The sequence below is a fragment of the Pseudophryne corroboree genome, chromosome 3 (assembly GCF_028390025.1).
Source record: "Pseudophryne corroboree isolate aPseCor3 chromosome 3, aPseCor3.hap2, whole genome shotgun sequence".
NCBI lineage: Eukaryota > Metazoa > Chordata > Amphibia > Anura > Myobatrachidae > Pseudophryne > Pseudophryne corroboree.
In genome coordinates this window covers 108,056,464-108,069,219 of record NC_086446.1, presented here as the reverse complement: position 1 = coordinate 108,069,219, position 12,756 = coordinate 108,056,464, and the positions used below count along the sequence as shown (strand labels likewise).

General features: G+C 47.5%; 1 protein-coding gene across 4 annotated transcripts in view; it reads left to right on the top strand.

Annotated features, from left to right (window-relative positions):
* Positions 1 to 5,148, top strand: part of LOC135054928 (gastrula zinc finger protein XlCGF57.1-like) — a 77,086-nt gene extending 71,938 nt beyond the window's left edge. For all 4 annotated transcript variants that reach the window (XM_063958417.1, XM_063958416.1, XM_063958418.1 and 1 more), the window contains exon 2: positions 3,207 to 5,148. In XM_063958417.1, the coding sequence (XP_063814487.1) occupies positions 3,215 to 5,086 (1,872 nt within the window). In that variant the 5' untranslated portion in view covers positions 3,207 to 3,214 and the 3' untranslated portion in view covers positions 5,087 to 5,148. The remainder of the gene's footprint in view (positions 1 to 3,206) is intronic.
* Positions 5,149 to 12,756: the final 7,608 nt, after the last annotated feature.

Below are 12,756 nucleotides of genomic sequence, written 5' to 3'. Positions count from 1 at the left end.
TTCTGCGGTCAGGTGTGGATGTGGGCATACGTTTGGGCTCCTTGAAAGTCCAGATTTCAGCCTTATCCATTTTCTTCCAGAATCAATTGGCTTCCTTCCCTGAGGTTCAGACGTTCTTGAAGGGTGTTCTGCACATCCAACCGCCCTTTGTGCCTCCCACGGCACCTTGGGATCTCAACGTGGTGTTGCAGTTTCTACAATCGGAATGGTTTGAGCCTTTACAGGAGGTTGACGTAAAGTTTGTAACGTGGAAGACCGTTGCACTGTTGGCCTTAGCTTCCGCAAGGCATCTGTCGTAACTGGGGGCGTTGTCTCACAAAAGCCCCTATTTGATTTTTCATGAAGACAGAGCTGAACTCAGAACTTGTCAGCAATTTCTTCCTAAGGTGGTGTCTGCATTTCATATCAACCAACCTATTGTGGTTCCGATGCTTATGGACAGCTCTGCTACCTCAAAGTCCTTGGATGTGGTGAGGGCTTTGAAGATCTATGTGAAGCGGACAGCTCGTCACAGGAAATCTGACTCGCTGTTTGTTCTCTGTGATCCCAAGAGAATTGGGTTTCCTGCTTCAAAGCAGTCTATTGCTCAGTGGATCAGGCTTACTATCCAGCAGGCCTATTCATCAGCAGGATTGCCGGTTCCTAAAGTACAGGCCCACTCTACTAGGCCGTGGGTTCTTCCTGGGCGTCTGCCCGGGGTGTCTCGGCTTTACAGCTCTGCCGAGCAGCTACTTGGTCGGGTTCAAACACGTTTGCTAAGTTCTACAGGTTCAATACTTTGACCTCTGAGAACCTTCAGTTTGGTCAATCAGTTCTGCAGAAACCTCAGCACTCTCCCGCCCGGTTTGGGAGCTTTGGTACATCCCCATGGTACAAATGTGGACCCCAGTATCCTCTAGGATGTAAGAGAAAATAGGATTTTAATTACCTACTGTTAAATCCTTTTCTCGTAGTCCGTAGAGGATACTGGGCGCCCGCCCAGTGCTTCGTGTTTCTTGCACTGTTACTTCGTTAAGTATTGTTGTTGGTTCAGCTGTTGCTGTTCCTGTTCAGTTTTGGTCAGCATGGCTTTCCTCTTGTTTGTGTGTGCTGGTTCAAATCTCACCACTGATTTGTTACATCCTTCCTCAGTATATGTCCGTCTCCTCGGGCACAGTTTCCAGTCTGATAGGAGCGGCATAGAGGGAGGAGCAAGTGCACACTATTGATTTCTTAAAAGTGTCCAAGGCTCCTAGTGGACCCATCTATACCCCATGGTACTAATGTGGACCCCAGTATCCTCTACGGACTACGAGAAAAGGATTTACCGGTAGGTAATTAAAATCCTATTTATTTCTACTATATTCACATGTAAGTGCTCAAAAAGGAAATTGGCATAAAGTACTTAGCCTAGAAAAAAAAAACCTTTATTTAGAACTGTTCTGACTGACATTAGTGGGAGCTTCCACCCAGTTTGCTCTGCCTATGTGAGATTAAATACCAGATAGCCTATATACTAAATTGAAACTGTGCTAAATACTCATGGCACCATGATTAATTCGGTCACTATGATGGACACCTTTCTGAGAGGATTTTCTTTACAAATGCCCTTTGACTATAAATGCTTCTTGTTCTATTTATGGTCCATTAGAACAAAGTAATTGCAGCCTTTTAGACTATGGGGGACATTTACTAAGCAGTGATAAGAGCGGAGAAGTGCCCATGGCAACCAATCAGCACTGAAGTAACATCTATACAGTTGTAAGAAAAAGTATGTGAACCCTTTGGAATTTCCTGGATTTGTGCATAAATTGGTCATAAAATGTGTTCTGATCTTCATCTAAGTCACAACAATAGACAAACAGTCTGCTGAAACTAATACCACACAAACAATTATATGTTCTCATGTTTTTATTGAACACACCATGTAAACATTCACAGTGCAGGGTGGACAAAGTATGTGAACCCCTAGGCTAATGACTTCTCCAAGAGCTAATTTGAGTCAGGAGTCAGCCAACCTGGAGTCCAATCAATGAGACGAGATTGGAGGTGTTGGTTAAAGCTGCCCTGCCCTATAATTGGTAACTAATGTATTCGTTTCAGCAGACTGTGTTTGTCTATTGTTGTGACTTAGATGAAGATCAGAACACATTTTATGACCAATTTATGCACAAATCCAGGAAATTCCAAAGGGTTCACATACTTTTTCTTGCAACTGTAATTTGCATACTATAAAATTATACAGAGCTGCTGATTGGTTGATGGGGCAACTTCTCCACTGGCTCACTTCTCCGCTCTTATCACTGCTTAGTAAATGTCCCCCAATATCACCAATATTGGTGCATCTTGCCTACGGGGGATTATAGCCATTTAAGGTGCACACGGTGCAATTCTGGCTAACGGGCAATATTGACTAGAAACTGGCCGGAGGCATGAACCTCCGATCTAGTCATTATCGACCCTGCCTGCACACACTATATTTCCTTGCGATGCCGATCCCGCGGGACCGCACATTGGCATCGCAAATGCATACACATGGTGCGATTTGCGCTAACTTTTCTTACGATTTTGACTATGATTGATAAGATCAGAGTTTGGATTCTCTGAACCATCTCCTCTTCTGCCCCCCCCCCCCCCACAGTGCTTCTTACTGGTGGGCAGCGCTGACAAAGAACAGGAGAGGGTAACTTATTTACTGTATTGGGCATATTATTGTGAAGCCCCTCTTATGAGGGTAGGGTTGGGTTTTTTCCTCACATTTTCAATTTTTACTTCAATAAACATTTTTCTCTGGTGAGTTGTCCACTTTAAAATATCCACCACAAAGCAGTTTTGTCAAATTTGGCTGAAATCTCAACATGGATGTGTTCCAAAATGGCTGCTGACCCTGATCAACATTGTGACCTGTCAGATGATGTTGGTGATGAATGGTAGAAAATGCAGTGGAATCAGTGTCCAGCCATGCTCCATTGTGCTGTATTGAATGTGGCATTTTACAATATGGCCACAGATCCGGCTTCATAAATATTCGTTAGGCAGTAGCTGAATGATAACCAATTTATAGGATGCATACTGTCTCCGCTCATAAAATGCCTCAACTGTGCGTGACCGTTACGTTAACATTCTAAAGTACTTGGTGTACTGTCTCTTTAACAAACATTAATGCATATTGTTTGTGGGGGGGGTTAACTTTTTTATGTAATATTTTTTGTGTTCTATTATATTAGGTGAACCCATGGACAGTAACACGTCTGACAGTTTCCACACCACTCTTCCTGCACAAGATTCAAGAAGTACATTTAGAGGTGACAACAATGAGACAAGGAACAGAAAAGGACAGCCTGCGCAGTGTGTAACCAATGAATCCACATCACTTGGAGAACCAGCGACCAAACCAACCAGTGATTACACACTCACGGAACATGCACACTCAGACTGTAAGTCTAGTCCTACAAAATCAGAGTCCGAATCTTGCGAGGAAGTGTTTGGGAGTAACCATGATGATGCATTTGCTCAAGTTAAGGAGGAATCCTTTTCACACGAGGAGGAAAATTCTATGGATGATAACATTTTTACAGCAACCGAATGCACTTCTGTGTGTGTGAAGGAAGAGCCAGACTGGGACGAAGAAGGACACATGGCAAGTCCTAATGCCCAACTTTCACACTTAGAGGGCAAAACAGTTCAGGTTAAAGAGGAAGCCATTAACTCCTTAGAAGGAAGTCTTGCAGACATTGTGACTTTTACTGTTCCAGATTATAGCCCCTCCCAATACATGCTCTCTGTTAGCCACAGGAATGACTGCTCCAGGGAGCAAGGAAACGTAGCTGGCCGAGAAGCTGCCGCAAAGGTGGTGAGTAACCGCTCAGAGTGCCAGAAGCATTTTGTAAGCGGGAAAGATCTTCTTACACATAGGGCAATACACAAAGGAGAAAACGTGGGTTTCTCACTAAGTTTGACACAAGTTGATGATGCTCTTACAGACCAACAGAAACCAGTAAAACTATTTATATGTTCCTACTGTGGGAAATCGTATAACCACATAACTCACTTTAATGTACACCTGAGGATTCACACAGGCGACAAACCTTTCTCATGCAACGAATGTGGCAAATGTTTTATCCGGAAGTCGGAACTTAGCGCTCACCACAGAATTCACACAGGAGAGAAGCCCTTTGCCTGTTCCATTTGTGGAAAGAGGTTCGCCAATCGCTCAAATGTTATCTCGCATGAAAGGATTCACACAGGGGAAAAACCATTTGCGTGTCCTGACTGTGGGAAATGTTTTACAGACCGTTCCGGACTTTATACTCACAAGCGAGTTCACACACGTGAGAGGCCATTTTTATGTTCTGACTGTGGGAAACGTTTCCCTACTAGATCACATCTCATCACCCATCAGAGATTTCACACAGGGGAGACTCCCTTTCCTTGTTCCGGATGTGGGAAAAGTTTTACCAGCAACTCTATTTTGGCCACGCATCAGAAGACCCACACTCAGGAGAAATCCTTTGTGTGCGTGGAATGTGGTAAAAGTTTTGCAAGTAACACAAATCTTGCAACCCATCAGAGAATACACACAGGAGAGAAGCCATTTTCCTGTCCTGACTGTGGGAAATGTTTTTCCGACCGCTCTTGTTTTTCTGTACATAAAAGGGTTCACACTGGAGTGCAGCCCTACACCTGTGCTCGGTGTGGGAAGTTTTTTCCTAGTCGGTCACACCTTGTCAGGCATGAGAGAATTCACACAGGGGAGAAGCCATTTGCATGTCTGGAGTGTGGGAAGAGTTTCAACTGTAAGACCAGTCTTGTAGCGCATCAGAGAATTCACAGCGGCGAAAAGCCATTTTCATGTACTGAGTGTGGGAAGTGTTTTAGGGGCCGGTCAGGGGTTATTGCCCACCAAAGGATTCACACAGGCGAGAAGCCATTTGCATGTTCGGAGTGTGGGAAATGTTTCACTGACCGTTCAGGCCTCATTACACATCGAAAACTTCACATAGGGAATAAACCGTTTGAATGTCCAGAATGTGGGAAATGTTTTGTGCTGAAACACTATTTGACCAGGCACTTGGCAAAGCATGTAGTTAGAGTCACTGTTTCCTAACCATAGACGTGTCTAACACTACTCATTTCTCTTTCCACACAATAAACACTTCTCCTTTCCAAGCGAGTGTTTGCTTGTATTAATGCAGACTGTATGGCAGCTATTGCTCAACTACAACACGAGTATATACAGAGTAAAGGGGCACATGTCTAAGAACATGTATGAACAGCTGGAAACCTCTTCCTGGTGTAACAAGCACCATCTGCACCACCTTTCCCTTACTACCCATTCTGATCTGCCGATTGGCAGCCAATGATGATCTGTCGGGGAATCAGAAATTCTGCATGTTAAAAATACCCGATTTGTTTGCAAATCTGGGAATCCTAAAATGTTGGATTTCCCTGATTCCCCGACGTCGGGTGATCGGGGAATTGCTCCAGTGCATTGCGTATGTATGATGTATGGGGCCTATTAGGCTGTTGTGCTTTGGCATAAAATATGAAATGGAAGTTTAATCCACAGTTGGAAAACTTGGTCACAATATGTTAACTAAATAATACTAATATCAGCGGGTTTTACGTTAACATTTACAACTGCACTGCTTTTAAGTGTAAAACATGCAAGGCTTTGAACTTCATTTTAGTGCAACTTTAAATTCTGAGGACAAACTCAAACCAAGCAGCAGCTGTCTTTGTAAATATACCCCCTGGTGACAATGCAAAGGTGAGGCTTTTGTAACCAGGGCCAGATTAAGGTCTGTGGGGGCCCCTATCAATGACTTTGTATATAACACAGCTCAGCACTCAGGATAATAAACAGTGGGATTTTAGTTAATGAATCGATCAATGCATTTAAGCTTGCAGCCCAACGTCAAGGGACCCCACTTCACTGCAAGGCCTACTCTATCACTAAAGGCCCATATAGACGGGCCGATGCACGAGAGATGTGTGCTGAGCGAACCGCTCAGCACACATCTCTCCCGCCGCTCAGCACAGCGCGATCTGTGCTGAGCGTGCTGGGGGAGACTGGGGGGACGCTCATTTCACCCAGCGGGTGAAGTGAGCGACCCGCTAGCAGCGATAGCGATGTGCGGGGCCGCGCATCGCTATCGCTGAGGGGGCTACACACGGAGCGATCAGGCTGATATTCTAAGCAATCTAGTCAGATTGCTTAGAATATCGCTCCGTGAGTACCCCCTTTAGAATCACCAACCTGTTATCTGCTGCCACATCAGAATTAATCTTTAGAAATGCTAACTGGTTTAAAGCTCACCTGCCCACTGACTTGGCTTTTAAAGGGGAGACAGTCACTAAGCGTAGTTGCTGCAAAACTACTAAGAAATAAATTAGTGTACAGAGGGGTGCCTTGGAAGATGTGATCACTAAAAGGTCATTTTTGAAAAATAACCAAAATATATAAAAACATTAATACACTGCACTCGCCGGTGTCAGCCCTAGGGTGCAAAACTGCACTCAACATTCCCAGGATTGGGGTGCAAGTGGTATGTGACCGCACTGCAAGTCCTACTCTATCACTCAGAATCACCAAACTTGTAACGGGAGGCATTCGATATCCCAGCTGTCGGGATCCCGGCGCTCAGCATTGCGGCGCCGGGATACCGAGAACTATTCTCCCTCATGGGGTGTCCACGACACCCCTGGAGGGAGAATAAATAGCGTTGTGTGCCACCCTGCCCGCAAGAGGCTCTTTTGCACTCGCCCCGCTGCCGGGATATAGTAGTACATCCCTTGTAACTGCTGTCAATAAACCTTAAAGTTGGGCTGCAAGCTTAAATGCATTGATCAATACATGAACTAAAATCCTAGGCCTTGAAGGGAATGTGGAGCACTGATGCAGGCATGTCCAAACTGCGGCCCTCCAGCTGTTGTGAAACTACACATCTCAGCATGCCCCGACACAGCTTTAGCATTCTCTGACCGCAAATCTGTGTCAGGGCATGCTGGGATATGTAGTTTCACAACAGCTGGAGGGCTGCAGTTTTGACATGCCTGGACCAGGGTCTTTAATGCATCACCCATAGAAGTTGAACAAAGTGAAATCAGGAGATTATGGCACTACTTATCTGGCATAGATATCTTTGGTGTAACTCTGTCCGAGTTTGCCAGAGGTGCGGGTTACCAGTCGAACTCAGACTTTTCTTTAAAGTGGCAATCATTTACAAGTTACGGTTTTCCCTTGTAAATGATAGGCGCGTTAAAAAAATGTCCAAGTTCGGTGGCAGCCTGCAACTCCAGCCAACTTGGATGGTATTATACCCAGCCCATGGAATACAGAAGCAGAAATGCAACATAGTGTGTACCATTTTTTAACACTGCAATATCAGGACCTTATTCAGTAAGGATTGCAATTTCTGCTAAAAAGCACTTGCTGCGATCAAATAGTTGCCGTCCAGAAATAGAGAAAAAAAGCCCATTGCAGAAATTGCAAATGCATCGCAATACGCGGACTGATTGCAAAACCATATGCAATTCCTGGAACATTGAAGATTTTTCCTATCTGCACCAGGCAAGGTCGTCCACAATTCTTGCGACACAGGAGGGTGGTAGTGGTCATCACTAATGTCAGAGGCCCTCCTTAAAAACGCCTGGGTTTTTTCAGACCAGTGCCGTTTCTTGCGGCGGGTGAGCCGTGCAACCGCCGTGGCACTTTGTGTGTCCTTGTCTGCTGATCCTCTCTCTTCCCGAGCACTTCTGCTAGGGGGGCGGAGTTTCACGGAATGACGCGATTGCGTCGTGACGTCACGACGCAATCGCTTCATTCCGCAAAACCACGTCCCCCGAGCAGGAGTACTCGGGATGATGGAGGAGCAGACAAGCTGGAAGGAGGAGGCGGCCGGCACGAGGGAGGTGAGGTGGCCCGATCCGAAGAGCGGGAAGATTCTCTATATGTAAGTAGTCTCTCTCCCCCCCCCCCCCTCTCTCTCTCCCTTCCTTTCCCCCCACTTGACACCTGCCTGCGTACTGTGTAAAATGGGGACACCTGCCTGCCGTTATGTGTAAAATGGGGACACCTGCCTGCCGTAATGTGTAAAATGGGGAGTCTTGCCTGCCGTAATGTGTAAAATGGGTACACCTGCCTGCCGCACTGTGTAAAATGGGGACACGTGCCTGCCGTACTGTGTAAAATGGGTACACCTGCCTGCCGCACTGTGTAAAATGGGGACACGTGCCTGCCATACTGTGCAAAATGGGGACACGTGCCTGCCGTACTGTGTAAAATGGGGACTTTTGATTTTTCCCTGTGGTGGCCGTGATGATATCAGATGAGGCCACGCCCACTTTAATGAGACCACACCCATTTTAATGAGGTCACACACCCTATGCCGGGATCGCGCGCGCCTCCAGCGCACGCATGTTTTTTGTTTTTTTTATAGCTATGAGGGGGGGCGCATTTTTTTTATGGCAATGGGGGGGGGGGCGCATTTTGAAATCTCGCACTGGGAGCCAAATTGGCTAGAAACAGCCCAGTTTCAGACACACCCAGAATATGGTAGGTTTCCGCCCAGAAACGCCAGCTTCCTGCCAAACAGCGTCTGCATTGCGATCACGATGTTTGCAAATTTTGCAGTCCTTACTGAATAAAGTTCTTAATATGAAAGCAGAGCTGTAAATAATGTAACCTTTTTAGGAACATAGTAGTCCCACCATAAAAATCCACATACAAATGGTAAAACAAAACACACAAGGTTAAAAAATGTATGAGCTTATCTGACCATGCAGAGGGATACAGCAAACTCAACGCATTTCGTCTCTCGGCAGTAAGACTTCATCTATATGCATCGAATATCGCTTTTATGTTAAAATAACGGGTCGCACCTGGGAGTACTACACGGGTGCAACCTGGCAAGAAATCCCTTTCTGACAGAGCCCTGACCCGGCATATTGCTGGGTTGGTGACATCAGCGGTGACGCGTCCCATAGGTGGCACTTGGAGATAAGATGATCTCCAAGCGCTGCCTCTTCCTACTGTGTGAATGGGTTCCGGGTCGCATCGATCCGGCTTACCCTGTTTACACTGCACTACAACCCGGGTCCTTCCTATCTGGTACTGGGTAAACCCTTTTACACTGAGCTGCCCCCGGGTCATCACAGCAATAACCCGGGTTTTTAGCAGCAGGGTAAAAGGGGTATTATGAAGTCCCTGCTGGCAGTGTTGCCTACCTCAGCGGTAGTGGCTATGGAGCCTCAATCCCAGCCGTCACCCTGCCGCTCACTGGCAGCAGGATCACCACTGTTCCCCCGCTCTGTGCCCAGCAGCAGCTCAGTCATTCTGGAAAGTCCGGAAGCTGCGATCACTGCAGCAGCAGAGCACCGGGCCTGGCAGAGAATGCCTTCCCGGATACGCTGCTTCTCCTGCCCTTCACCAGTCGCCTCCCCCGCTGTTATCTCTGTAAGCCGCGGCTGCAGTGACTGCTGTGTGTGGAGGCCCCAGGATTACTCCCAATGTCGCCCCCCATTAATCCGGCCCCGTTTGCAACATTCATAATTAAGCACAAAGTAGTTAAAGCACCATGGCCCTCATTCCGAGTTGTTCGCTCGTTGCCGAGTTTCGCTATATTGCGATTAGTCGCTTACTGCGCATGCGCAAGGTTCGCAGAGCGCATGGCTTAGTTATTTTCTCTGACGTCCTAAGTGGATGCTGGGACTCCGTAAGGACCATGGGGAATAGCGGCTCCGCAGGAGACTGGGCACAACTAAAGAAAGCTTTAGGACTACCTGGTGTGCACTGGCTCCTCCCACTATGACCCTCCTCCAGACCTCAGTTAGAATCTTGTGCCCGGCTGAGCTGGATGCACACTAGGGGCTCTCCTGAGCTCCTAGAAAGAAAGTATATTTTAGGTTTTTTATTTTACAGTGAGATCTGCTGGCAACAGACTCACTGCAGCGAGGGACTAAGGGGAGAAGAAGCGAACCTACCTGACTGGAGATAGTTTGGGCTTCTTAGGCTACTGGACACCATTAGCTCCAGAGGGATCGAACACAGGACCCGACCTCGATCGTTCGGTCCCGGAGCCGCGCCGCCGTCCCCCTTACAGAGCCAGAAGCAAGAAGTGGTCCGGAATATCGGCGGCAGAAGACCTCTGTCTTCAACAAGGTAGCGCACAGCACTGCAGCTGTGCACCATTGCTCCTCATGCACACCTCACACTCCGGTCACTGATGGGTGCAGGGCGCTGGGGGGAGGGGGCGCCCTGAGCAGCAATATAAACACCTTGGCTGGCAAATCATCACAATATATAGTCCCAGGGCTATATATGTGATAAATTACCCCTGCCATAATTCCTGAAAAAAGCGGGAGAAAAGTCCGCCGAAAAAGGGGCGGGGCTAACTCCCTCAGCACACTGGCGCCATTTTTTCTTCACAGTGCAGCTGGAAGACAGCTCCCCAGGCCTCTCCCCTGTAGTATTCAGGCTCAAAGGGTTAAAAAGTGTGTATACAAGCAGCTATTGGGGGAAAAATCACTCAGTTATAGTGTTAATCCCTGCATTATATAGCGCTCTGGTGTGTGCTGGCATACTCTCTCTCTGTCTCCCCAAAGGACTTTGTGGGGTCCTGTCCTCAGTCAGAGCATTCCCTGTGTGTGTGCGGTGTGTTGGTACGGCTGTGTCGACATGGATGAGGAAGGTTACGTGGAGGCGGAGCAGAGGCCGATAAATGGGATGTCGCCCCCTGTGGGGCCGACATCAGAGTGGATGGATAGGTGGAAGGTATTAACCGACAATGTCAACTCCTTACATAAAAGGCTGGATGACGTAACAGCTGTGGGACAGCCGGCTTCTCAGCCCGCGCCTGCCCAGGCGTCTCAAAGGCCATCAGGGGCTCAAAAAACGCCCGTTACCTCAGATGGCAGACACAGATGTCGACACGGAGTCTGACTCCAGTGTCGACGAGATTGAGACATATACACAATCCACTAGGAACATCCGTTGCATGATCGCGGCAATGAAAAATGTGTTACACATTTCTGACATGAACCCAAGTACCACATAAAAGGGGTTTTATGTTTGGGGAGAAAAAGCAGCCAGTGTTTTGTTCCCCCATCAGATGAGTGAATGAAGTGTGTAAAGAAGCGTGGGTTCCCCCGATAAGAAACTGGTAATTTCTAAAAAGTTACTGATGGCGTACCCTTTCCCGGCAGAGGATAGGTCACGTTGGGAGATATCCCCTAGGGTGGATAAGGCGCTCACACGTTTGTCAAAAAAGGTGGCACTGTCGTCTTAGGATACGGCCACTTTGAAGGAGCCTGCTGATAAAAAGCAGGAGGCTATCCTGAAGTCTGTATATACACACTCAGGTACTAAACTGAGACCTGCAATTGCCTCAACATGAATAGTGCTGCTGCAGTGTGGTCTGATACCCTGTCAATATTAATACCCTAGACAGAGATAATATTTTGCTAACATAGAGCATATTAAAGACGTCGTCTTATATATGAGGGATGCACAGAGGGATATTTGCCGGCTGGCATCCAGAATTAAGGCAATGTCCATTCTGCCAGGAGGGTATTAGAGACCCGGCAGTGGACAGGTTATACTGACTTTAAAAGGCACATGGAGATTCTGCCTTATAAGGGTGAGGAATTGTTTGGGGATGGTCTCTGGGACCTCGTATCCACAGCAACAGCTGGGAAGAAAAAATTTTTCACCTCAGGTTTCCTCACAGCCTAAGAAAGCACCGTATTTTCAGGTACAGTCCTTTCGGCTTCAGAAAAGCAAGCGGGTCAAAGGCGCTTCCTTTCTGCACAGAGACAAGGGAAGAAGGAAAAAGCTGCACCAGACAGCCAGTTCCCAGGATCAAAAATCTTCCCCCGCTTCCTCTGAGTCCACCGCATGACGCTGGGGCTCCACAGGTGGAGACAGGTGCGGTGGGGGCGCGTCTCGGGAACTTCAGGGACCAGTGGGCTTGCCCACAGGTGGATCCCTAGGTTCTGCAAGTAGTATCACAGGGATACAAGCTGGAGTTCGAGGCGACTCCCCCTCGCCGTTACCTCACATCAGCCTTGCCTGCTGCCCTCGGAGAAAGAGAGGTAGTACTGGCGGCAATTCACAAGCTGTACTTCCAGCAGGTGAAATCAAGGTACCCCTCCTTCAACAAGGCCGGGGTTACTATTCCAAAATGTTTGTGGTACCGAAACCAGACGGTTCGGTGAGACCCATTCTAAAATTGAAATCCTTGAACACTTATATACGAAGGTTCAAGTTCAAAATGGAATCGCTCAGGGCGATTATTGCAAGCCTGGAGAATTTCATGGTATCACTGGACATCAAGGATGCTTACCTGCATGTCCCTATTTACCCTCCTCACCAGGAGTACCTCAAAATTGTGGTACAGGTTTGTCATTACCAATTCCAGACGTTGCCGTTGGTCTGTCCCCGGCACCGAGGGTATTTACCAAGGTAATGGCCGAAATAATTATCCCGTACTTGGACGATCTCCTTATAAAGGCGAGGTCCAGGGAGCAGTTGTTCGTCGGAGTAGCACTATCTCGGGAAGTGCTACAACAGCACGGCTGGATTCTGAATATTCCAAAGTCGCAGCTGGTTCCTATGACGCGTCTACTGTTCCTGGGTATGGTTCTGGACACAGAACAAGAAAAAAGGGTTTCTCCCGGAGGAGAAGTCCAAGGAGTTGTCGTCTCTAGACAGAGACCTCCTAATACAAATACAGGTGTCGGTGCATCAATGCACGCGAGCCCTGGGAAAGATGGTAG